Below are 27,717 nucleotides of genomic sequence, written 5' to 3'. Positions count from 1 at the left end.
TATCAGTATCTTATAATTTCTATTGTTCTCAGCATGACCCATAGCTCTTAATATTTGGCTAGCTGCTGGAGCTTTCATCAATTATAAATGCTAAAAACTAAAAGTCAAAAACACTCTTCACCTAAGTAGAAAATGCAGTTTTTAAATTTACTCATAATTTGGAATAATTATAAAATTGGAAACTGAAATAAAATACATTATTCCCTCACACAAAAAAGTACAATAATTTATAAATCTCTCTCAAATCATTATAAAGCACTTTGGAAAATGTCTTAAATTTTACCATGAACCTTGTATATTTTATTCAAATACAGATGCATACGATGGTTTAAGTACTCTCTGTACTCATCTGATAGCCAACACAAAGCAGAATGAGAATGAGTGAATAAATGAAAATGTTGAATGAGAAAACTGACACCTGAGGAGGACAAGGTAAGGGTCTTGTTATTCATGCAATTCTCTCAGATTTGTTATTTTAAGATTTTTCTTTGGATAGTTAGATTACCCTAAAACTACACACTTGGACCTTAATAGCTATATAACACCGGAAATAGTAATTCCACTTTATTTTGAGGTATAAAAGACCCATTTGAATAATATCTCTACACTGTGTTTTAAAATCACTAATAAAGACACTTCATGATTTTGTTTCCTATTCTCTAACAAAGGACTAAGATGGTGAGTTACTTTTGAAATTTGGTTTCAGAAAACTCTCTCTCTATTCTGGTAAAATGATATTAGTTGTGTTGTAGTAAAACTGACAATCAGAATTTTTACCCATCCTGTCTTGATTTTATGGAATTTTAAACCTAAATTTAAGTCAATTTCAGTAACTACATTAGTCTACATATTTAGTAGGTTTATTTTTTCCTCTCTATACACAGTTTTTAATGTTTTTATTTATTTTAAGGGTTTTATTGTGTATGTGACTTTTATTTTAAATGGCCATAAATTAGCTGTAGAAGAAGGCAGGCTATTCATGCTAAATAAATATAAATAAAAAAATATTTACTGATTTACTGATCTACACTATATTTAGTAAAACCTGTTATGGGTCGAATTACGTCCTTCTCAAAATTTGTAAGTTGAAGTCTTACATCTCCAGTCTCAGAACGTGACCTTATTTGGAAATAGTGTCACTGCAGACAATATTTGTTAAAATTAGGTCATTAAGGTAGGCTTTAATCCAATGATTGCTTTCGTTATAAAAAGGAGAAATCTGGAAACAGACAGGCACACAGGGAGACCACCAAGTGAAGATACGGCAGAGACCAAGAGGATGCTTCTACAAGTTAGGGAACTTGAAAGACAGCCAGCAAAGCGACCGAAGCAAAGCATGAACGGAGTCTTCCTCATAACCCTCAGAAGGAACCGAGCCCGCCAACACCTTGATCTCAGATTTTTAGCCTCCAGAATTACAGGACAGTAAATTTCTGTGAAGTCACCCAGTTTCTGGTACTTTGTTACAGCAGCGCTAGAAAATTAACACACACTATCTTTCTCACAATAAATTTATTTTATATGCCTTCAATGGACACCAACCATCGCCTTAACAGGGGAAAAAATGATAACACTCTTTTGTATACTACAGCAATCAAGTTCCCTTTTAAAGAGGTTTAGATATAGCATAGCAATTTTAATACTCAGCAAAATGAGATTTTAAGGAAATTTAATTTTCATCAAAATGTTATTTATTTTTAGTATATCATAACATATGATTCTACCTGAAAAAACTGCTACCTCTTCCAAGGTGGAAGAACATCCTGTTCTCTTAAAGCACTGCAATATGAGATCTTTTCACTGAAACCTGGTAGTTATGGTTTGAGAATTATGCAGCTGCACCTACTAGGCAAATTCATGTGAAAAACAGTCTACTTCTAGTTTGCTGCTCACCCATCATATATCAAAATACTGCTCAAGAGAAATGTCGATTTATTGTTCATCTTCAATATCAGGAAATGTTTCTGATTATGAATTATTTTTAAAACTATATGGTATAAATTTCCTTTTAAAATAGAAGTAGCATAAAGAATATTTAAGGTTATATGATTTACACACCAAATGTAACTTGATAAAGAAAAATTAGTTGCTAAAAGCAGCATACTTGTTTCGGGCTCCTATCTTTAAGTACTGCCTGTTTCTCTAAAACGTATTTTTAAACTTTTTTTTTTTTTTTGAGGAAGACTAGCCCTGAGCTAACTGCTGCCAATCCTCCTCTTTTTGCTGAGGAAAACTGGCCCGGAGCTAACATCCGTGCCCATCTTCCTCCACTTTATATGTGAGACGCCCACCACAGCATGGCTTGCCAAGCGGTGCCATGTCCGCACCCAGGATCCGAACCAGCAAACCCCGGGCCGCCAAAGCGAAACATGCACACTTAACCACTGTGCCACCGGGTTGGCCCCTAAACTTTCTTTTTAAGTGACTACTTTCTAAAGATATATTAACATGGAAAACTTCTTAAGATATAAAAGAGAAACCTGATCAGTGAAGCATAATATAATAAATGTGAACAGAACATTTGGCAAAAAAAAACTTTTGAAAAGGATTTTATTTAAAGTCTACTGGAGGCAAAAACAAAGAAAGAGAGAAAGAGTACCTATAAATTGAGACTTAAGAGACCTATCAACCAAATGCTACAGATCTTGTTTGGATTAGATCTTGTTTGGATTGTGATTTGTAAAACCAACTTTAAAAAGAATTTATGAGACAATAAGGGACATCTGAATACTCACTAACAGGACATTTGATGTTAATAAATTATTAATTTTTATAGGTGAGAATGGCATCGGGTTATGTTAAAAGGGGGGCTCATCTTTTGGAGACTCATACTGAAGTAATTATGAAAGAAATTATATAATATCTGTTATCTGTGTTAAAACAATCCAATGGTGGGAGAGGTATAAGAGGTGAAAAGAAATAAGCCACCTGTTGATAAATGTTAAAGCTGAGTGATGGCGACACAAGGTCCATTAAAATCTCTACTTTTACATATGTTTAAAACTTTCCATAATAAAAATTTTTTAAAAGGCCTATTGGTAACTAAGCTAACAGTATACTTATAATGGTTGTTAAACATTAATTCAAAATTGAAAATAGGGGATCATCAAGATAGGTTTCCATGAGATGGAAAGGGGAAAAGAAACTATTAACTATCAGTTTCTTAGCAAGAAATTAGAAAATTCTTAGAATCCTGACATTTGTATAAATAAACTAATGAGAGTTACAGTGAAAAACCCACCACTCTACCACATTCCATTATATAATCCCTTACTTAAAAAAATTCTCAGCAAAACAGAATATTTATCTACGTTTTTAATGTGAAAAATAAAACCAGAGGAATGCCAAAGTGATCACCATAGCTGGTAAGCAATGTCTTTCGAGAAAGGACAAGCTGATGAAAGACTAAGATATATAAAAGTTTTAATTCTACAGAAAATATGTGACTAATGGAAGCATTTTTCTTTACCAAGGAATTACTTTACAAACATACACTATGACACATTATAGAGAAGTACAACCAAACCAATGTCCGGGATGGCCTAAAACATTTCTTGAACAAATATTTACTTTGCTAACACAAAGACATCTACCTTCAGAGTTAGATGCGTTTCCTCTATGTCTAAAGGAAAAATGGTTGCAACAGCTTTGGTAAAAAACTATTACTGAAATTAAATTTTTTACCAGACAGTGATGCAAACATAAAACAGAAGAGCATAAAAACAAAGGAGATTATATTAAGATACTAGAAAAAAGTCACGGGGCCGGGGCCGGGGCCTGGGGGGCGTGACCTTGAATGACAGGTGCTTCTAGGCTCTGCTGCTATTCTCAGAAGTTAAAAACTCCCTGGGCCTCAGTCTTCCATCTATGAAGTTGGACTAGCTCCTCTCTCTCTAGTGCCACTTCCTGAGACAACAGTATCCACATATTCACTTTCTTCCTCAGTAAAGAATCCTTGACTTTCAGCAGAATACCCGGTTGACTGGAACAAAGACAGCTGCCATTAGGCATGACCCTGCGATAAAGGTTTAGCCACTGAATATGTGACAGTGTTGTGTGTTAGTGTCCAGATAAATCTCCTTCAAAGACACTGTACACTTTTTATCTTTTTTTCGCTCCATTCTGGACATTCTGCTGCTAGATATGGCTGGAACTCTAACAGCCATCTTGGAAATAAAGTGTTATCTTGTTTAAGCCATCATTATTTTGGGTTTTTTCTGTAACTTGAAAAAGAACTTAATCCTAGATGGTACAAAATCACATTCTTATATTACCACAGGATGAAATAATTACTCAACAATAAATAAATGAAAATAAAATGCTAGAAGGAAAAGAACCCTCAAAGGAAAGATCATATATGGTATTCCTACTTTCCTACTAACTTCTAATAATAAGAGAAAGGAAGAGTTTAATGTTTTTCCCCCCAACAGGGGTAGTTAGCATGTTTAGTGTAGGTAGATTAATTCCACACATTCACTTCATTCTTCCACTCAGTAAATATGTATTAAGCACACTAAGCGCCATGTACTCAAGTGCCTGAATAAGACAGAAAAGATCCAGACTTTAATAAAGTTTACGTTCTGGTGGAAAGGTAAAAGGCAGTGGATATTTAATGGGGTAAAAATACACAAAGAGCTTCGGTTTCTTCCACTGATGACACATTCTCACCATCAAAAATATAAATCAACTGTAAGGTCTCCCTTTAAAATGAAGCCTCTGGACAAGAAATAAAACTAGTTAACAGTGTTGCAACTAGATCAATTGTTTCTATGAATGTCTGTCAAGAGAGAGTATGTTTATCCATCTTTTATTCCCATAATGGAAAAAAATTCTTGACATTTCATGTTCATAACCTCTTAAAACTTAACTTTTACAAAATGAAAATGAACACAGAAATGACTCATATAAACAAATTTTAGTGAGAAATTTACTCAAGGAACTTAAAATCTAATTGAACCTTCAAAAACAGAGATAATCTAGTCATACAAAGAAAATGTTGATCAGTCAACAAGGGGGACTAAAAATCGTGCTGTTTAAACAAGACACAAAAAAAACAGATTACGAAAAGGCCCAAGCAATCTACTGATAAAAATTAATATTGGGAATAAGTGGTTGTGGACATGGAGGTTAACATAATGATGAATACCTGCTAAAGGATCTAGGCATAACAGACACTAATTCACATTTCAAACTGGAAGATCTAACACCACAATCAAAGAAAGTAAATTGGAGGAGAAGAGAGGCTAAGGTCAGAAGAACAAGCTACCTAACAGCAGAAGAACAAGGCATGTACCACTGATGTTTTCCTTGCGTACCGATGAATATTGACAAATGGCTTGGAAAACAGTGGTTTTAGAAATTTCCCCAACAGATCTCTACAAATCAAAAGAATTACTATATATCTAACTTTCCATTAAAGAGGGGGTTTAGGCACTTCAAATATGAATTCCTTGAACAAGATATTTCACATAGTAATTTATGCAATGGAAGGCCAGAGGGAAATACAATGTAATATAAAGGGACTGTAGCAAAACTGTACATATGCAAACGAAGATATAGTCTTGACACAGTCAGCACATATGCCACATATGGCATAATTTTGGAAAAGAAAAATATAAATATTGCATATTTATAATAAAATATGATTATTTCAATACAAATTAAGACAATAAAGTGCTTTTAACATGCACAATACACCGAAGGGTGTTAATATTACAGGATAAATATATCTGATTCCCGAAAGATTCAAAATGGTTATTACACATATTGAGATTTTTATTCAATATGCCTTTTACACCCAAGTGGTGACTAAACCAACAAACTTCATAATCTGCCAAGTATTTTTTATAAAGTTGAACTGACATTTGAATTGAAAAGAAGTCCACTTTCTCATATAAAAATATACATGTCACAAAAACTGGTGATATCATCTAACGTCATTGTTCAATCTCAACAGAGATAAAGATCAAAGACAGCAATTCTCCCTGAAAATGGACCTTAAAGGAAAGAGACTAAGACTACTTAATTAATAGAAAATAAAGCATAAAGGGCATAGGTTCTTAACCCTGGGGTCCAAGATCTATTTCAAGGAACCCAAGAAAACCCCGCAGTTTTTCTACAGAATTTTGAGTGTTGGCTTTTATCAGATTCTCAAATGAATATGAGATTTGAAGACAAATCAGTACACCTAGACAGGTGATGATCTTACTGTTAGTTGAACAATTTTACAAGACCTTAAGTTATTCAACAGCAAATACCTAAACAATAGTACTTCATCTCCACAAAGTTACACTAGATTCAATCTCTTCCCAAAGTAGTTTAAAACAAAAACCCCAAAGGTGACACGAAAAACCATCAACTCAAGAAATCTAAGCTTTTAGAAAACAATATGGGATTTTCTACTGCAGTCAAAACCAGAGGACAATCATAAGACAGTTTCAGCATAAAATTAAAGAGAGAAGAGAATGACAAATATTTCTCCGGATATCCCCTTTATAAACCTCTTCCCCATTCCAAGACCTAATAACAAACTAAGCAGAACATCTCAGATATTCCCTCTTGGAATCTTAAGGGTGAAATCCAAATGCCACTCCCCCACAGAGAGGCAGGGAACAGATTTCTCCCAATTCCAAGAAAGTGGTAAAGCTAAAGTTACAAACGAAAGACTTTCTCCATCTGCCAGACTGAGGAGGGGACTTGTTACTCTTCGTTTGACGGAGCAGGGGGCGGGAGGGAGGAGGCAGGGATCCAAATCTGAACTGCTGCACGTGATGGGCCCCGGATCTTAAGAAATGTGTCCATCCAAGCCAGATTGGTGTGGATATGAGAAAGCAACTCGGCAGCAGAGGTGGTGGCAAAGGCAAGACCTGAAGCTCCCGGTGAGGCGCTACGTGGCACTAAGCAAACAGTTCTTCGTCTCCCCCACCCCCTGCTTCCGCCCCAACCCTTTTCCCCTTTGGTTACCAGTTGCTCCAGATGCCGTAGAGTAGTTCAACAAAAGCGAAAGAGAGGTTCAGGCACAGGAAGAAAAACAGGTTCCGGGACGTCTTGTCCGACAGGATAGACCTGGGCACACAAGTGGGGAAGAGCCACGAGAGTCAAAAGGGTGCCAGGACGCGGAGACTGGGTCCCCCTTTCACGAACCTCCCAGTTCACACGCTCCTTTCCTCACAGCGAAGGAGAGTGCCCCTGACGCTCCCTCCCTGGACCTCGGGCCATCCTTAGGGCTAGGCCTTCTCCCCTTCTGCTGGACACCCCCTTCCCGCAAACACAGCACCACGCACCTAAACCAGCCCGAGATCTTGCGGAACAGATTGAATCTGGGTGGTTTGTATTCATCGTCCTTGATGGACAGGGGCAACATCTTCTCTGCCCGGCGAAGGGCCGGGTCTACTCCGCTCTATAAGTGGCTCCGTGGGTGAGGGTAGTGACAGTGGCGACGCCTCAGATGGGAATTCCTAGCGCTTGTCCCGGGCCGCGCGCCTCTTCCAGACACAGACTCCGACACACGCCCGGGAACTCGCCGACTTCCGGCCCGGACCGCGCAACGCGTCCTGGGACGGGAAAAGAAGGAGGCGGGGCCGAGAGCCGGGCTTGCTCTTAAGGGGCGGGGCTTACGGCGGGGGCGGGGCAGAAGTTGTGGGGGCGGGAGGAGGTGGCAACTACTGGGCGGTCTAAGGGACCTACTTGCGATGGTGTCCCGCCGCCTGGACTCGAAGAAAATCCTGAGGTGGCGACCTGCAGACTGGGCTGGTTGAGAGGTTGAGAGCCCGGTGGGGCCCACCCCGACCGCATACCACTGTTGTTCCCGGATGCGCCAGCGCCCAGCGCCTGTCCTTTCGCCATTTCCTCTACTAGCATGAAATTCCAGTGGTATAGGTAGCAGTGCTTAAGAATCCCTGCGGCGGCGGGTTGTCCTGCCGCCAGTTTGCAGGAAGCCCAAGTGATGGTTTTGCTGGGTGAACTCTACGGGCGTTCAAATCCTAGTAATCCACCCCACCCCGACCCCGAAACCGGCGCCTGGCCCTTCCGTACGGCCACGCAGGAGGCAACCAATAATCGTCTTCCGAAAGAATGTTAAATGTATTGAAAAGAAGCCCTTTAAAGGGAGCTCCCACGAGATCGTGTTGGAATTGACGTTTCTTTAAGGCATTGCTTCCCTGTCGATCTCAGTCTGCTGATACCCCCAAACTCGTGCACGTCCCCTTCACTTCCAGGTCATTGCGGGGGCCTCAGCCGCAGCTGTAACTCTTGTCGGAACCTCACTGCCTGTTTCAGGGAAGCGCCGGAGAGGCTGGCGCGGGGGTGGGACGCGAGGGCGTGCGGAGAGCAGGGACCGAGCCCGGCGGGCCTGTCCCGGGCATCCACGGTGGCTGGAACTCTTCTTCGGGCGCCTTTCCAGGAAACTATTTGGGTAAGGTCAGGTAGTCCATCACCTGAACGGTTAAAAGTTACTACTCTGGAGAAGAAATGGGGAAAATGAGGACTCGCTTTTGGAGGTGGGCTAGAAACTACAAAATCGAGCTTCTTGGGAACTGCCTTCTAGTCTAACAGGAAGTGGAGCGTCACCGAAAAGGAGGGGCGGCCACCCGGGGACTGTCCCCTGCTTCAGGCGCTCACTTTGCGGGCGGTTTTTTTTTTTTTCCAGGTTATTAATCCAACGAATGAGGTCGGCTGAATGCACGCTGCTGGGTTTAGAAAAAAACAAAAAATGAGCAAGCGAGACGTCCCTTCCGTTTTATGATAACCGGGCTGCAAGCAAATAAATCGACTGGCCCCACTGCAATCTTCTGCGCTCGAGGTAAGGAAATAGCAAAATGCTCTCGTGTTAAAAAATTTTTACCATGAGGATATATCCATGTTTTGCTCTAGTTCTGGGAACTTTGTGCGTGTGTGGGGTAAGGATTCTGTGGTTTTATTTATGAAAATATAATTTACTTATTCTACAATTTTTTAAAATGTTCATGTTAATTAAAGCTGCTGTGTAAAAACAGCTAGATTCCAGAAATTAAGTTCTGGAAAGAGTACCTTGTCTTTTCCTTTCTTGGCGTCTATTTCATTGTTTTAACCTAAACGTAGAAATATTTTCAATTAGTAATATTATATTTTTTAGGAAGCTTTTATATTAGCCATAGACTTTGATTTTTACTCTACTGCACTGCTGGGGAAGCATTAAGTGGGTGCAGACTAGGTTAAAGATAAATATTTCCATGGCAATTGGATTTTTCTCCAAAACTGCATTATTTCAATATGATGTAACTTAGAGGGGGAGAGGATATATAGAAATAACCAAATTTCAGCAACTGATTTCCAGCGTTCTCTTAACTCATCAAGGTCAGCTGCAATTTGAGCCTGTATTTTGCTATTCTGCTTTTAAAAAATAAATTCTGCGTTTTATCCTATATTGTTACAAATGAGAAATTGCTCAGCTGGTTTATGGAGAAATCTGCAGTGCCCTTTTTCAAATAGTTTTGAAATAAGTTGGACAAATTGAAGTTAATTTCAGTTATATTGGTTTTCTGGGACTCCCAAATTCCCCCACTCCCCACCTCCAAAGATTAAGATAGATATTTCCCTGAGGGCCTTCTCCTTTGAAAAAGTGGCAATTCCACTGCACATCTTTTAGTCTCAGGTGGCATAATTACCAACTTCAATACTAGAGGCATTTTATTGGAAGTATAAATTGGACGCTATTTAAATAGGAAAAGTTCTATGAGAGGAAAATGTTTGACTCACTTATTTTGTCCTCTTGAAATAATATTTGTCCCATATATGCTAATCAATATATGTTGTCATATCAAAGTTAAGGTTAGCTTCTTTCATTCATTCAACTGTCATTTAGTGAGTGTCTATTATGTGCTAGGCTCTTGTGCTGGGCATGGAGTGGTCGAAGGGAAGTAGGTTACAAAGCTTAATAAGTCCAAGTTCTTTCCCTGGAGGAATTTTAGGGGGAGAAGCAGCATGATGAAGGGCAGATGAGAGGGCAAATCAGGATTTTAGAACTGTGCGATGTTTAAGATGCACACAAGGGATGCCGCTGTGTAGTGAGGAGGGACAACTGCCACTCAATGAGTCTTTCGATATATGCAAAGCCATCCTTTTGCCCCTTCAATAACTTGTATCATGAAAGAACATGATTTTGGAAAATCAAAAATGATTCTTCAGCCCTATTCAGGTGGTCATTACTGAGGCAGTATCTTGAAAGTCTTCAGTCAATTCTTAATTCCTTCATATAATACAAGGTTAAATGGGTTTGTAAGATCATAAAATGGATTTCTACCCAGAGCTTCCTAATATTTGTTTAGATCATCTCCTACTAATTAATTGCATTTGATTAATTATGCAGACTATATGGGGGAAAAAACACCCCAGCTTCTCAGACATGTGATTGAGGATTGTGAGAAATGACAGCGGAGAGAATTAAGGGCAGAAGCTCATCTCTAGCTGAGGTTCCAGCAATAGTCAGTAAGTAATAGGAGGGATGCCATCTGTCATTCCTCAGTAACCAACCCTGGCGTTTATCTGCAACGCTGTTGTAGACCCTGTGGTTTTTTTTTAGATGCTTCAGATTGAATGCTCTATGAACCATTAGTGAAAAAAGGAGCTGTGATGGTAGATAAAACTACAGATCCTTCAAAATCTGGAAGTTGAATACAAATGCAAATTGCTAATGTGTTCAGAAGTCTTGCTCCATGACATGTGTTCTGGTTTCAAATGTGTAAACACATTAGATTATCGGGATAATGAGTTTATTCTACTTTTGGATACTTAAGACAAAGATGAAAACAAAAGTGTTGCAGTGTTAGCCTCACAGGAAGACATTATCTCATTGCCTAAATGTAATTTTTAGAACACAGAATAGCAAATTTTAATTTCTAAAAATAATTCAAAGCCTATGGACAATGGCTTAAAAGCGTTTTTTAAAAATTTCCTGCTGATTGACAAAAACATCACAGAAAATTCTTTGATTTCCCTTCATAGTGCCAAGAGAGCCTGAACCTATCAGTTACTGAAGCCATAAGGAAAATTTTTTAAAAAATTAAAACTTTACCATTATGAGGTAAGTATCAGTATTTTTTTTGGCTTTTCAAAAACTGTAGTAGAATATGCATAATACAATGGTCACTATCTTAGCCATTTTTAAACGCACAGTTGAGTAATGTTAAGTACATTCATATTGTTGAGCAACCAATCTCCATAACTTTTCATCTTGCAAAAAACTGAAACTGTAACCATTAAACAATAACTTCCCATTTCCCCTCCACTAAGCCCTTGACAACCACCATTCTACTCCCTGTCTCTATCAGTTTGACTACTCTAGCTGCCTCATGTGAGTGGAATCATATCGTATTTGTCCTTTTGTGACTGGCTTATTTCATTTAGCATAATGTCCTCAAGGCTTATCCATGTTGTAGCATGTAGCAGAATTTCCTTCCTTTTAAAGACTGAATAATATTCCAGTGTATGCCTGTGCCACATTTTGTTTATACGTTCATCTGTCGGTGGACATTTGGGTTGCTTCCACCTTTTGGCTGTTGTGAATAATGCGGCTGTGAACATGGGTGAAGTACCATTATTTTTATCTGAGGAAAATTATTTCCTTATGGAGGTGTTTTTGTTTCCGTGGACGTAAAAGTTCTCACTTGAGCCAAGATCTGTTAGAAAGTACTGATCTATTGAAATAGTAGTCCAGATTGTAGTCCATACCTATAAAAGTCCATACCTATAAAGGTGAAACATTCTGGTAGACTAGAACAAAGCTGAAAATAGAGACTGTGCAAAAGACAGTGAAAATACAAAGTGGCTCAAGTGTGAGAGTTGGGAGTTTGTTCTGACCCACCCCTCTTTCTGTGGCTCAGGAAAACTCACTTAATAGTCTCAATCTCGGCTATCCTATCTGCAAGATGGGGTGGGTATGTTTTAATTCCCTTCTCTCTAAAGATTTAAAACATTACTGATTTGAGATGTTATGTAACATAAGGGGAGAAGGGGTCTGACAACTTCATTACCATTACTAAGCTCTGTGAGGGCAGGAACTGGGTGGCCACTTCATTACCATCCCTAGTGCCTGACAGTGCTGGTCACGTGGTAAGCACCTGTAGATGTTTGCTGACTGACAGATATCTAACAAGGATATTTTGACCTTGCTGTAATAAAGTCATAAAGCTCATATGAATTGGGATTGCCTCCATGTTAGGTTTGATATCTAAAACTATTTATAAATCATAATTCATATGTATAAAATCTATTTCTCTTAGAGAAGCAATTTTGGAATGTGAGTTTATTGCTGAAAACCAGGATTGTGTAAAAGAGAGAGGGTTCCATAGACTATTCCAGGGATCCGTTACCTAACAATCTTATCTCCTCTTCATTTTCCTGTGACTAAAACAGAAAGAAGTTCAAATGAAAAGCTCCAGTATCCTGGAATGGTAAAAGTAATACATTTGCAGATGTACTTGGTTTCTTTTTGACCCATTTCTAGAACTAATTTTGCATGGCACTTTACTGAGCTAAAAATGCTTTTCTATTTCTAGGCTTTCTTCTCAGGGTGTATTTGACTCCTAGGATCCTTATAAGTCATGGATGTTCCTCTTAGGAATAAGGCCATTCCTACTCCTGCCCTAATATATGTCCATGGCATTGGTCATCGCCAAACATCATCATCATCATCATCATCATCATCATCATCATCATAGATGCAATTAACTGGCAATTCCTGGAGAAAGGTGCAAGGCTAGAAGGAAGTTTCAACTAGCATAATTCAGACCTGTGCCCTTTGAGGGTAGAGAGGACCTCACTGTCTGCCTCAGTAATAAATGGTGGGATTGAAGGAGGCAATGCTTAAAAAAGACTTTATGCATAATACTTTTAGGCTATTTCTTCTTAAATCAATGTGATAAAGCAAACAAGTTACTTGATAGTAACTGCTGGAGAAGTATTGAGAAAAAATATGATGCTTTGATACATGCTTAAGAGGGGGAAAATAATGCCAGGCCCGATGGGCAGCCTTTGCTGTGGGTAACAGTCTGGGATTGGGAAAGGAAGTGGAGACACAGGTACTTAGTGTCTGCTGTTACTGTTTTAAATGCTGCCCTTGTTGTTCACGCTAACCTGATTTACCTATAAAGGAATGGCTTGCTCAACCTGACTGCCACCAAGAGGACTTGATCTTTAATGTAACCAGTACAGAAATTCTTTCCTTACAGCTTGCAGTGAGAAGTGACCTGTTGGCGGCAGCATCTATCTATTCAAGTTTGATACTGAAGTAAATGTATCTATTTATCAATATATTTTAGCAATTCTGTTTCAGAACTATAGTCTCAAAATGCAGTAAGGGCAGGACTAAGCCTTCTAAATGACAGGATTTAGATTGACTATCAATGATCATATATAAGTAGCCAGTTATACTGTCAATGGAAAAGATGAATCAGTTTAACCCTAATAGCCTGTCCATGTCACAGCTGATCCAGATTGTAGTCATCTAAATGATCCATTCATATCACTGTACAGTTGGTCATAAACATAGCAAGATTAAAAGATGAATCTGTGATACCAAGTGGACCTTTTTATTTATTATCGTCATCATTATTATAATTCTATTCCTAATCCTGCCTTTCCTGTTCCTAAATAAATACTATTATTAACACAAAATAACTTAACTTATTTTGATGTATTTAGACTTGTGAAAAAAGTAATGGGAGTTAAGAAGAACCTTATAAGAACAGATGGGAGGAAAAGTGAGGGGAAATCATTTAAGAAGGAGAGGATAGCATTGGCAGAAAATGAGAAAAGCTGTATGACACTTCCAAAATAACAGTGAAAAGGATGTATTTCCTGAATATGGGGAAAATACTAAAGGCAAAAATGCTTCCAAGAATACTGTATAACACCTGGAAAAGACTCGTGAAGAAAAGTAATCTTTCATGTACTATTTCTGGCATTCTGTATTTTGCAATGGAGTGAATTCTAGTTTATGCTGCTTAGAATTTTAATGGAAGAGACTTACTATGGGCAGTAATAAACTGACTTGGGCCAGTTCTTTTTCTGCCAGTTGTCCTGAAGTCTATAGGGTTTTGTTAGTTTCTGAACCCAAACTGTATTTTCATTTCTCAACTAGGTAAGGCTTTATTGTCTGTCTGTTTAAATCGCATATGCTGCCTGCTGGATTAAGTAATATAGCTTCTGGTTAATATTACCTTCTAGAAGTTTGGGGAAGTTCACAAGGATGATATCATCTAACAAATGGTGATTTTCCCCCAAGGAAAATCAGCTCATTCCCCAAGAGCTTCCATAGAAACAGAGGGGATCAAAGGTATTTTAATACAGAATATCTTTGAAAAGATGTGAAAGAAAAAATCAGAATTCTGGGACATCTTTTTTTTAATCGAGTAGCTTGGCTGCAGAACTAGAAGTAGAAAGATGGCTCTTGTGGCCTGTGCTTGAGGCAACATTTCATGACTTGCTCTCCTAGTCACCAGATGGGTGATAACCCAGGTCTTTTATGGAGGGAAGGGTATCTTGGATACTGTCTAGTCTTAATTGGGCCCTAATTTACATTTAATTTGAGTTTACTCTGTTAAAGTTTCAGGTAGTTCTCATCCATTGTGAAGTTTAAGGCAATTTAAAACATAGATTCCCTCATTCCATTCAACCACAAAGTGTTGTGAGCACTTCCTCAAAAACCGGGCCAGGCAGAGTTCTGGATTACAAAGGCTGGCAGTCCTCAAGATGCAGTCAGACTCAAAAAGGAGCTGAAGGCACAGTTAATAGTCATAATATCTGGAAACAAGGTCTGGTAGCACTATGCGCCCGGTTCCCAAGAGCCCTGAGGGTGGAGAGGAGTGAGAGAAACATTCACAGGGGAGGGGATATTTGAAAGATATTCCGGAAGTAGGAATTTGTCAGCTGGAGAGAGGAAAGGGCTCTGTAAGTAGAGGAAATAGCCACACAGGGGGTGTAAACACATGGGGTCATGGATCAGCACGCTGGCTGCAGGTAGAGAGGAGGAAAGTCCTTTTGGGATTTGGCACCACATGTCCCTTTGCCTCAGTTTGAACAATGTCTATCGTCATCATACCATGAACCTGGCCAGACACTGCTCATCCGTTGTATAGCTGTCTCTTTCCACTCTTCTTGCATGTTTATAGAAGAAAAGCCCAGGTTCTGAATTATCCTCTGCGTTCCACCTTGGAGTGATTTTTATCTCTTGGCAGCTGAGGGCCCTTTTCTGAGCATCTATATTCTATAATCATCAGTTTTTAGGCAAGTACCTATTTTGGAGGATGAGACGGAGGAGAAAACAATCTACATTATGAGGCAAATCTCATAGTGAAATGGCAGAATAGTTATTGTGCTTCCACCATCTGTGGCATCAAAAAAAAAATGACAGCTTCTCAATGTACAATGTCACTGCTTTTCTACCTTATGAGTCAGAGGACATAACTAATCTTTGTTCATGCTATGCTCTGGCATATTTGTTTTCAAGCTTCTGTCTGGATAATTATTGCTTTTTCAGTCTGAAGGAACCAGCCCTGGGAAAAGAATTCTTCATTCAACAGTGTCCCTTCAAGGGAACTTTGATAGATGATGTAGTAAATAACTGAATAACAGGTCTTTGAAAATTCCAGTTGTCAGGTCCATTTAAAGACATGCATTAGAGAATTTGTAACTGTTGCTTCACAGACTACGTATTATTTACTTGCTTGCTGTATCATATGTCCCCTTTTAAGAAAATTTCTTAAAATTTCAAATAATCCTCTTCCAAAGCCTACTTCAATTCTCAGATATTTAAAAATTATGATATAATGACCTAGCAATTCCACTCCTGTATATACCCAAGAGAAATGAAAACATATGTAAAACTTGTACATGGATGTTCATAGCCGCATTATTCATAATACCAAAGTGTGGAAACAACCTGAATGTCCAGCAACTGATGAACAGATAAAAAACAGTTGTATATCTTTACAATGGGATGTCACTTGGCAGTAAAAAGCAGAATGAGGTGCTGATATATACTCTGACATGGGTGAACCCATTATACTAAGTGAAAAAAGCCAGACACAAAGACCACATATTGTATGATTCCATTTATATCAAATGTCCAGAATAGACAAATCTATGGAGACAGAAAGTAGATTAGTGGTTGCCTAGTGCTGGGGTGGAGGTTGGGGAGATGGGAATGACTAGTGCCTATGAATGAAGATGGATCTGGGGTTTCTTTTTGGGGTGTTGAAAATGTCTTAAAATTAGATTGTGGTGATGGTTGCACAATTCTAGGAATATACTAAAAGCCGCTGAACTGCATACTTTAAATCGGTGAAATTTATGGTATGTGAAATAAATCTTAATAAAGTTGTTAAAAAAAAAAACTCAACATACCAAGTATGGATATTTATATTATCTTACAAGTACCTTAGTGACAGTCTTGTGAACTAATATTTTGACACATCCTTGCAGAATTTATCATAACACAGTAGAAAGAGTCATGGACTGTGCCTTTAGGAGATGTGGATTCTTGCCCCCGCTCTGTTGCTGGTTAGCTGCATGAGCTTAGGCAAGTTCCTTATGCCTGGACCTTGAGTTCTTTATCTATGAAACAAGGAACTTGGCTTAGCAAAGCTCTGCGGTCTCTTTTAGCTCTCTGAGTTTGTGTGTTTGTACAATAAGGCGTATAAATATTGGGGCAGTTTTGGAGACATCGCTTTATCCCTCACTGTTTGAGTATAATAAATGGCAGGGAGGTTTTCAGAGGCCATCTGGCTAGCGGTCCTTCCCCCATCCTGTTGAAGTATGTCTTTTTAGACAGAGTGTATGTAGTGCAGGGTTTCTCAATCTCAGCATTATTGGCATGTTAGGCTGGATAATTCTTTCTGTGGGGGCTGCCCTGGCCGTTGTAGGATGTTTAGCAGCAACCCTGACGTCTGCCCACTAGAGAGTAATAGCATCTCCTCTCCAGTCCCAACAAACAAAGATGTCTCCAGACTTTGCCACATATCCCCTGGGGAGCAAAATCATCCCCACTTGAAAACCCCTGGTGTAGAAGATGCTAGAATAACAATATGAAAATAACTAAAAGGATGTACTCTCTACCTATGAAGAACTAATAAGTTAACATATCTGCAAAAAAAATCGTTGGGGAGGATCTTTGATTTTTCAGAGGATTAGAAGAAGAGGAAGCATTTTTGTTTTGTCTTGCTGACATATACTGTTAATCAGTCATATTTAATGTTATGTAGTCATAGATAGGAGAAAGGCAGAAAGGGAATTAGCTAAGAGCTGTCAGATTCTTTTTGGAATGAGGCAAGCTGCCAGTAAAGATATAGACATAATTTTAAAAAGAAATAAGGAAAAAACGAAACCTAAGAGGAAGGTTTAGGAATTGAGGGCAAGAGATCCGGCAGGTGGCTCCATTTACTTCTTGGTTCTTTCCAAGTAAGGTGTAGGTCGTCCAGATGTGTTCTTCCTCTTATCTCCTGCTCAAAGCTCAAAGTTGTGAATTAAGTGAGAGGTTCTTTCTCTAGAGAAAGAAGAGAAAAAAGCTATAAGCTATGAAATCCAAATAGCCATGAAGTCATCCTTACTCTCTAAACTGTTCATCTTTCTTCTCCAAACTATTCGTCAGTACTCTCCAAACGGTTCTGAAGCTGTTTCTAAGCCTACAGTAGAGTTCCACACTTCACCGAGCCTCAGAGTACAGAGGTGCCACTTTCACTGCAGTCTGTAAAGTTCTTGTTCTTGCTTTTCTTTACAGACTAAAAATTTTGCATAATTTTATTGGACTGTGTTATTTAATAAATATCACATGAAATATTTACACTGTTTCTAAAGATATCAATTATTCATGTCTCCTAAAACACATTTGATACTGGTAAAATAGGGGATTAGAAGCTATCTGAAAGAGGAAATTTCTGTGATGGGTACAGGGATAAACTCCTACTTAAAAGTATAGACAGAAGTGAAGCAGTCACCCAGGAGTGTGTTTGACAATATATATTTATAGTAGGCTATGGTAATTAATCTTCATTACTTTTTCTAGACTAAAACTGTTAGGTCGTAAGTTATCAGTGCTGCTTTATAGACTAGAAACACTCTTAAAAATTTTAATTGAGGTATAATTGACATATAACATATTAATTTCAAGTGTACAATGTGATGATTCAATATTTGTATACATTGCAAAATGATCACCACAGTAAGACTGATTAACATCCATCACCTTACATAGTTACAAAAGATTTTTTTCCTTGTGATGAGAACTTTTAGGATCTACTCTCTTAGCAACTTTCAAATATACAATGCAGTATTAACTGTAGTCACCATGCTATACGTTCCATCCCCATGACTTATTTATTTTATAGCTGGAATTTTGTACCTTTTGACCCCCTTCACTCATTTTTCCCACTACCCATACTCCCCACCTCTGGCAACCACCAGTCTGTTAACTGTATCTGTGAGCTTTGTTTTTTGTGCATTTTTTGTTTTTGTTTGTTTTTATATTCCACATATAAGTGAGATCATACAGTATTTCTCTTTCTTTATCTGACTTATTGGAAACAATTCTATGTAAGTTTTACAATATGCTATTCCTACTCAGCTGTAGAAAAGAAACATAAAGATCTTAGTCAGGCTATACTTTAATACAATTGTCAGATGATTCTTTACTCTGAGTGCTTGTAAGTAGCCATTTTTGTGGAACTGAAAATATGTTTTTATGAGACCTGCTTTTGATTCAGTGTTAGGATTTTCAAGACGTTTGAACCAAGATTTTTAATTCATAATGATTTGTCTTCGGTTGACTACATTAAGAACATGTGTAGTTTTAGTAGGAGGGCATATGATGAGACCATTGTACTCTAAAACCTTAGATTACTGTCCTTGAAAAATAATCATGGTAAAGCTGAGGTTACTTCAAAAATAATTCATTTTATTCGTATCTTAGAGTGAGGCCATGATAAAAGGGGAAACACAAAATTGCTTTTCTTAACACAACAGGCTACAGAGAAAGACCAGGAGAGAATATCCTTGAACGTTCCCCCAAACGGTTACTACAAACTTTTCAAATCTGGGCTGTTGAAAAGTGAAGCTGCTGAATGACAATGATCATTGCCTTGTCATTGTGAATAAGCTCCTCTGCTTGCACGTGCCTCAGCACACTATCACATCTTGGAGTGTATGCCCTTAGCCCCCTTGGAATTTTCCATTCCCCATTGTTGTAAACTTCAAGGGAAGATGTTAAACATGGTCTATATGGTCTCTCTGTGTCCTTGCTGAACTATAGAGAAACTGCAGTTAGAAAACACACCTCACAACGTGAAACAAGACCATGAGAATGTGATTGTTACTTTTAACCCCACCACTATCAAGTCTCTTCAATGAAAAACAAAAGGTTGATTCACCATCATTTAGAAAGTAAAGTGAGATTTCATTTGGAATCTAATCTGTTAGGAAGATTTAGACTACGGTTTTAGGATTTCCTGTGGAATCATGCCTAGCTGCAAATGCCGAACTTAAACCACAGGGTGTGAAATCAAGAGCTTGATATACACACGCAGTGCGCTTTTCCAAGAAAATGGAGAGAACCAAAAATAAACCGTACAGAGGCAGTTATACAAAGAACAGTGACCATGGCTCTGTACAGCTAACATACCACGACTGTGGTTAGCAGTAAGAACTCATCTCTACCTTTATTGTATTTGTATTAAGAAATAGATGAGGGGATATGCTTACTGTAGCCTAAGAAGAGAAATTGTATCAAAAATAGTAAGAGAGAATAGGCTATGAGTCAATCAATTAAAGTCATTAAGAATAATAATATCTCATTCTTTCTGGTTCTAAGTGATCTATTTTTTCTTAAAGGTGTTCTTTAAATATTGTTCAGAAACTCCTACTTGATTTTTGTTTTCAGTCTTTTCATAAGTAAATTTTTTTGAACATTCTCTTTCTTCATTTCTGGCTTTTGTACTTGAATAAAGTGGTGAATAGATCTAGGATGTATGCTAAGATGTATATGAAGTCTCAGCTACGCAAATACAAAATAAGGACATACCTAAAAAGCTAATGGTAGCTTCTGGAGGTGTAAGTCAAGTCTGGAATCAGAAGCAGAAATAACAGAAGGATGAAAAAACAGCAACAATTAAAAGCCAACAGTGCTCCAGAAGGAGACAGCAAGGTGTTAATGAAACTATATTGGAGGCCAGGAAATCAGAGTTCTAGGTCTCTGTAAAACCATCTGTGAAATTTAACCCTGCCTTCCCTATATGACTGAGAGTTTTGATTAGCCAGAAATATTTTGAGCAGTGAATATGCAGGCCACATTCATCAGTTCTATTATATTCGCCGTTCATCTGTTCGTGACTATTCTGTAGCCATCTCCAGCGGGTCCTTCAGGCATAGTGAGGAATAGGAGAGTACGTAGCTGTTACAATGCCTTGTGGTCCTTACATACTGTGAGAGAGGGTATGTTGGAAGCTCAGGAGCCCTACCTCAGTTCAACCTGGATTTGAATCGAAGGCTGTACACTCCCGAGCCCATAATGATGAATAGCCTGGGCTCTAGCAGCAGATTTTCCTGGATGTAAATCCTAACGCCATTCCTTAGGTTGTTTATAAATCTAGAGAAAGTTATTGAACCTCTATACGCATCCAAACTATTAAATGGGAATAATAATAGTAAAAGGTAAACTAGATCCTGTTACTCCCCTGATCAAAACGCTCCACTGGCTTCCTATCTCAAAATAAAATCCATACTCCTTATTCAGGCTGACAAGATCTCTCATCATCTGGCCCTTGCTTAATGTGTCACTCTGATTTATTCTCTTCGTTACCACTGTCCCAAATTATCTTTGAGTTTGCTTACTTTGTTATCTGTCTTGCCCTACTATCTCCTCTGCTACTAACGTTAGACACCTTGTCTATCTTCTTCATTGCTACATTCACAGAACCTAGACAGTACCTGGCACAGTAAGTGTTCAGTAACAATTCATTTAATTTATTGAAGGAATAAGTACATACTATGACATGCAAAGTACATAGCACAGGGCTTAATAAGTAATAAACCCACTGTAAGTGTTTGCTGCTGCTGCAGCCATTATTGTCTGCTTCGTAGATTAAGATCCTGCATATGATTTCATTTAGAAAAGAGTTTGCTACCAAAAAGTAAGATTAAAGTTAGTATAATACAGTATATGTATATCAAAACATCAAGTTGTATACCTTAAATATATATGATTTGTATATGTCAATGGTATCTCAATAAAGCTGTTAAAAAAATTAGTAGACTACTAAGAGAAGTAAGATCCCATTTGAAAATGTAATCTCAGGTCCAAATTTTTAGTAGTAAAACGAAGGCAAATTTTAAAATGCACTGCTTAGTTCTTCCTGTTTGGTGTGTAGATCTTTTGCCTGCAACCGCAAAGCAAGCAGGCCCAGAAGGGAAGCTTGATTCCCTGTCCTTATTATCTTAAGCCAAATCACCCTCTCAAAGAGGCAGGGAGAACTGCATTTGAATCAACTAAAATGAGGTTAACCTCTCTCATTAAAATAAGCAGAAACAAAATATGATGACTAGTAAGAATGCTAACATTCTATATTTTATTTCCATTCCTACTCCAGGTGTTGCCACATCTGCAAACTTCCTGGAAGAGTGATGGGGATTCGAGTGCTCCGTTTCTCTTTGGTAGTCATCCTTGTGTTACTGCTGGTAGCTGGTGCTCTGACCACTCTACTTCCTAATATCAAAGAAGACAAGATGCTTGCTTTACGACGGGAAATAAAATCCCAGAGCAAGTCCACCCTAGATTCCTTTACCCTCATAATGCAGACGTACAACAGAACGGATCTACTGTTGAGACTTTTAAATCATTATCAGGCAGTACCACATCTGCACAAGGTGATTGTGGTGTGGAACAACATTGGGGAGAAAGGACCAGATGAGTTATGGAATTCTCTGGGGCCTCACCCTGTCCCTGTGATCTTCAAACTACAGACAACAAACAGGATGAGAAATCGACTCCAGGTCTTTCCTGAGCTGGAAACCAGTGGTGAGTTGCAACTGGGTTCTTAGCCTGGCAGGGCTGCAGCTAACCAGAGCTGGGGGCGGGTATGTGGATTTCTGGCCCTTCTACTTGGCCTAAGTGTCTGGAGAAAACAGGGAAATTTAATCATAAGAAAGCACTTTGAAAAACTTAAGGGGCAATTTCCCAGATGTCAAGAAGCAGTTTCCTGGGGAAGAAATCACATACATCTTACAACAATGACAAAAAGGTTAATATTCTGGAAGAAGATATGCTATAATTATGTGTTATTGCATCTACAGAAGGTAGTAAAATGCCATTTAACTTATGCCTGATGTATTTCTTGCCACCTCCTTTTTCCTCCCATTCATAGCAGTTTCGAGAGGTTGTAATTTGCTTAAAAGAATCTTCGTTTTATTTATTTTTAGGTTCATTAGTTTCTAAGATAATGGATGATAACTACATGATGATTTTCCCCTCAGGCAGTTATAACATAAATTACAATTCAAATAAAAACTTTTTCTGCTAGACAAATCTCTCCAAGAATATATTTCTTATTTACTATTTTTGTTAGAAAAATACTTCATTTAAATGATCTATATGGACACCATTGTATCTTACAATGTTTTCATTTCCAAACTGTTGGATTTAAATTTTTTTCCTTTCATTTCAGCAGTCTTAATGGTCGACGATGACATGCTAATTAGTGCCCAAGACCTGGTTTTCGCTTTCTCAGTTTGGCAGGTAATATTGCTGTATTCTTTATGAAATCACCAATGTACTATCTTATCTAGCGTTTAACAAGACAGCATGGTTGAATGTGGGACTCACCCAAAACAGTGTAGACAATATTTATCTAAAAGATGGATGAATTTGTTTGGGGGTAATCAAGATTTCCTGTACTCAGTTAAGCCAACCTGAAAGTTATGGTCTCTTTTGTGTATATTTGATGTATATTTGGTATACTGGGGAGAAGAGCTAGAACCACCTGCCAGAGAACAACAAGGAAATGATCTGGTATATGTTATAGCAAAGACTAGAATCCAGAGATATTTTCCACAAGGTCACAGACATGTGTTTCAAATGAGAAGTGCATTTCTATATTAATGTTGTGTATAACTTTCTTTAAAAGAAAGCGTTTATGACATCCACAAAATTTAATTCTGATTCTGAGACCGTTGTTTAGAAATGAATAATAATGATAGTAATTCTACATGCACCATTGTGGTGGAGGTTTCATTTTTTTTCCCCTAAATCCTAGCTGGGATAAACAGGCATAAATTGCTCACTAGTCTATAAAAACAGCTCTTTCCTGTTGAATATGTGGTAATAGTAACTGGCTTTCACAAGTTGCACTACAATTACCTGAAACCAGAACTGCACACAAAAACTCGGAAGTCCTATCAAATAATTCAACACTGTGCTACCCAATAAATGATCTAATTTGCACTTAGTAACTTTCCATTAGCTAACTGGGTTATAGCAACATTAGATATTAATGGTAAGTGGTCACAGTACTCTGCAGATATCAGCATTTTAAAAACTTCAGTTTTTAACTACATGCCTCGTGTACTGATCCACAAATGTTTTCCAAATATCAGCAGTTTTCCAGCCCTGTAAATAAAAACTTCTTAGGCAGAAAGTTCTAATGTGGTACCCTAGCTGTGAGATTCCTATTTCCGGTAAAAATCAGTTTACCTAAAATGTCAGGAGTTAGAGGACATATGACTGTGGTTAATTAGAACAATCCAGGTGAACCATAATTAAAGATGGATAAATATGCTTTTAGGTTTTATTTGTAAAAATATCAAGGACAATTTCAATCCATTGCCCAAGATAATCTGACTCCTAAGATTCAGTCTCATCAGTGCCCTGCACTGATGTGATGATTTGGGATATAGAGGCAAGCAAGATGAAGCCTCCCAGCCTTTATCCCTCAACCCCTGACCTTCCCCTTTGCCTCCCAGCAACATAGTTGTCACTCTGTCCTCAGTGCTCCCAGGAGATTTACCCAACTGCATTTACAGCTATCTCACATTATGGGTAGTTCCTTGTTCCTATGTCTGCATCGTACCCTCTCTAGACTATGAGTTCTTTGAATGGCATTTAACCCAGCGTGATTTGTGTGTGTGTGTCCCTAGTTTAGTGTCTGTTCAGTAAATGAGTGAAACAAATTATTTATGAGATTGAACTAAACTTTTTAATTCTGTAAGTTATTACCTCTTTCTCATGCTTCACTGATTTTCTTTTGTTTGCTGATTTTTTGTTTAATTTTTGGTTACTCTCAACTTAATATTATAAAGTATTTTGTTACTCCCCTTTCATCAAAGATCCTAATACATCTCATCACATATATATGAGATATATATTCTCTTTTTTTTTTGAGGAAAATTAGCCCTGAGCTAGCATCCGCTGCCAATCCTCCTCTTTTTGCTGAGGAAGACTAGCCCTGAGCTAACATCCATGCACATCTTCCTGTACTTTATATGTGGGATGCCTGCCACAGCATGGGTTGACAAGCAGTGCATAGGTCTGCACCCAGGATCCAAACTGGGGAACCCCAGGCCACTGAAGCGGAACGTATGAACTTAACCGCTGCACCACTGGGCCAGCCCCTATATATATTCTCGTATTTTAAAAAAGGAAACACCCAAGCTGAAAAAGAATAAAATATAGCACTGTTTAAAATCAACAGTGACTTTCAAGAACATTGAAATCAGCGTGGAAAAACAGTAAAATCATATGTTCAGATCCATAATTTTATATACTCCTAAGAGATTAAACCAGTTTTTCAAAATAATCACGTTATATTTTCTTATCTTCTATAATAAGTAGCATTCATACAGTCAACTTCTCTTGCAGCAAACTTTGAAGAACCAGACTCTTTGGTTTATTAATATCAGATAATGTTTGGATTAGGAGAACATTTGTGAGGTTAGAAATTTTGTCAGATATTTGGGTTATGATGGGATTTGTCTTGTAAACTTATTGGCACATCAGTTTATGAAGTTGCCTGGAGTTTGATGAAATTGAGATGTAGAAGCCAGGATAAAATAAAATTGACAAATCAGTTTCATTCTCTCTGTAATAAATCGTTGCCTTTTTCGCCATGTCTATTCTAAAGAAATGCCACATTTAATTGTTCTTTTTCTGTCTTTTCAGCAATTTCCTGATCAAATTGTAGGATTTGTTCCTAGAAAGCATGTGTCTACGTCATCAGGTATCTACAGTTATGGAGGTTTTGAGCTGCAAACGCCAGGCTTTGGAAATGGTGACCAGTACTCTATGGTGCTGATAGGAGCCTCATTCTTCAATAGCAAATACCTTGAACTCTTTCAGAGGCAACCTGCAGCCGTCCATGCTTTGATAGATGAGACGCAAAACTGTGATGATATCGCCATAAATTTTATCATTGCCAAGCACATCGGGAAGACTTCAGGGGTATTTGTGAAACCAGTAAACATGGGCAATTTAGAAAAAGAAAGCAACGGTGGCTATTCTGGAATGTGGCATCGAGCAGAGCACTTTCTGCAGAGGTCTTTCTGTATAAATAAGCTTGTTAATATCTATGGTAGCATGCCCTTAAAATACTCCAACATTATGATTTCTCAGTTTGGTTTTCCTTATGCCAATCACAAAAGTAAAATGTGAAAGTAAAACAAACAAAAACCAACCTCAAAACTGCTTAGTATTTGAGTAGCTCATCCGTGCTGTGGTTGGTTTGTTTTCTTTTTTTAAGCAACATCATGAACTTTTATCCACCCCAGAAGTCTCTACAAAATAAAAAATGTACAGCGCTCCTAAGATATGAAATTCACATGAACTTCAAAAACCAAAAAGCTAGTATTATCCAGATAGGTCTTCTTGTGAGAAGTTTTTGTCCACAGATACAACGCCTTGGTCAGCGATTTTGTTGTTTACATCCTGAGACTGTTCTCCAATTTCTTTGACTCCTGGCATTTGCCTTAAGGACCTGTGTAGAAAGCTGTTTCCAGGATCAGAGAAGCATTTCTCAGCTTTTTCATTAAAGGATGTTTGTTTTCATTTGAAGTCTGAAATGCCTTTTTCGCAAAAGCCTGTGGTAGGGAAAAGCCATGTGAAGAGAGAATAGTCTCAATCCCATGTAAAAACAAGTGACACATTCGTGACTACCAGTGCTTCCCGTGTGGTCCTTCCACCCAACCCTTTCCAGGACTGCCTCAGCCAAGCATGGTTTTGATGCAACTATCAACGCTTTTATTTTTGTTAATAAGTCTGTTGTAACTAGGGGAGTGAATTTTAGTAGCTGAGGGATGTCTAGTTGTTTGCTTGATTTTTGTGAACATTTACTGCATGGATCACAAAAAAAGTGCAGCCTATGTTTCTTATATGCAACTTATATGCAGCAAGGAGTAAATCTGTTACAAGATTCAGGTAGTGCATTTTGTCACTGAATCTGACCTTGAGATTGTACATTAATTCTTATTTTTTACATACAGTATATGTAGTTTAAGAAACACGTATAAGATAACGCTTCTGAAAGAATGATTAAGTAGGAACTGGCGGAAGTTAAAAATGTTATTGTCAAAAGGTCTTTATTGTCAGGGCGTAGGTGATCTCATGGATCTTAAAGAGTGGTATGGATTATGCACAAAGTCATTCTCTTGAATCCAGAACTTCTTTTTTTTTTTTTTCAAAAAAGATCCAAGGCATTATTCATCATGATGAAATTTCAATTACATAGATACAGGAAAAAATAAGAGTACTGAGTCATAGCAGGCAATTCTATAGGGACTACATCAGCTCATTGTTAAGTTGCCCACGTCCTGTTATGCAAATTAATATCTGTGCTCTACACAGTGTCTATATTTGGTCCTTGTTCACTACTGATGGCAAGGAATATTTAATTAGGCCTCTGTCTACCATCTTCTCTCCCTCTCTCCCTCCTCCTCCTCCTTCTCCTCCTCCACGTATAATGACATTATGTTCTCCCAATTGCAAAGCTCTGAAAATATTAATCGTGGTTAATGTTGCAACAATGAAGTCTCTGTGCAGTTAGTTGAGCATATGTTGTTTCCTGCGTTGGCATGTGTATGCGTCTTAATGCAGTCAGATAAAACCAGTAGAACTCAAAACCTCACTAAAAATCTATAATGTTAGTTATCTACTTTGTCCAACCTTGGTAGTGATTTTTTTGCCTCTTGGGCAGATAAATAAAGTAAACTTTTACCATCCAGGTGTTCTATGTTAATTAAGCAGACTCTTGTTTTTGTGGTCATTATTTTTACAAATTTCTAAACATTCTAATATATTGCTCAGAGTAAGGTAGACGCATTAGCTAGCTACATTCTCCGTGGGAAAATTTTGCAGTGGGAAAATATTCTCAGATTTTTTTTTTCCCATCTTGTGTTCTTAAACTTGTTTTAAGCCTCACATAAGTTAATCATATCATGTTTTTCGGACCTTATAGAGCAAATATGAAAGCAAAGTGAAGTTCAATCTATGTTACAAAGACTTGCATTGTGGCTAGAATTCTACTAAAATTGTTTTTCCCTGCACACCTCTTATTCTTCCTCAAAACGATCCAGAGAAGACATGATGCTCAGGCTTAAAACTACACAAGAGAAGCAATTTAACTTAGAGATTGTGTGCCGATAGAGAACTTGGACTCAGAGCCTTAGATCTCATATTTACTTAACCGCTTGGAGCCTCAGTTTCCTCATCTG

The 27,717-nt window shown here is 38.0% G+C and overlaps 2 protein-coding genes across 6 annotated transcripts in view; one reads left to right on the top strand and one right to left on the bottom strand.

The window, feature by feature from the left end:
- SLC30A7 (solute carrier family 30 member 7) overlaps positions 1-7,543 on the bottom strand; it is a 76,764-nt gene extending 69,221 nt beyond the window's left edge. Inside the window, exons 1-2 of the mRNA XM_046645247.1 lie at positions 7,284-7,543; positions 6,964-7,065 (exon numbers count right to left, since the gene is read on the bottom strand). Coding sequence (XP_046501203.1) covers positions 6,964-7,065; positions 7,284-7,363 — 182 coding nt within the window. The 5' untranslated portion in view covers positions 7,364-7,543. The remainder of the gene's footprint in view (positions 1-6,963; positions 7,066-7,283) is intronic.
- On the top strand, positions 413-27,223 carry EXTL2 (exostosin like glycosyltransferase 2). 5 transcript variants are annotated; one of them, XM_046645251.1, is made up of 7 exons: positions 8,294-8,413; positions 8,648-8,800; positions 10,346-10,464; positions 10,981-11,059; positions 21,612-22,039; positions 22,686-22,756; positions 25,175-27,223. In XM_046645251.1, the coding sequence occupies exons 4-7, from the start codon at positions 11,055-11,057 to the stop codon at positions 25,661-25,663; spliced, it is 993 nt and encodes a 330-aa protein (XP_046501207.1). In that variant the 5' UTR covers positions 8,294-8,413; positions 8,648-8,800; positions 10,346-10,464; positions 10,981-11,054; the 3' UTR covers positions 25,664-27,223. The 5 variants fall into 5 exon arrangements, with proteins under 5 accessions (XP_046501206.1, XP_046501208.1, XP_046501207.1 ...); XM_046645250.1 differs by lacking the exons at positions 8,294-8,413; positions 10,346-10,464 and adding an exon at positions 413-432; XM_046645252.1 differs by lacking the exon at positions 10,346-10,464 and having other exon boundaries at positions 7,736-8,413; positions 22,689-22,756.
- The last annotated feature ends 494 nt before the right edge of the window (positions 27,224-27,717 follow it).

Source organism: Equus quagga, chromosome 18 (assembly GCF_021613505.1).
Source record: "Equus quagga isolate Etosha38 chromosome 18, UCLA_HA_Equagga_1.0, whole genome shotgun sequence".
Taxonomy (NCBI): domain Eukaryota; kingdom Metazoa; phylum Chordata; class Mammalia; order Perissodactyla; family Equidae; genus Equus; species Equus quagga.
Note: the sequence above shows the minus strand (reverse complement) of the source record. Positions and strands in the feature narration are given on the sequence as shown.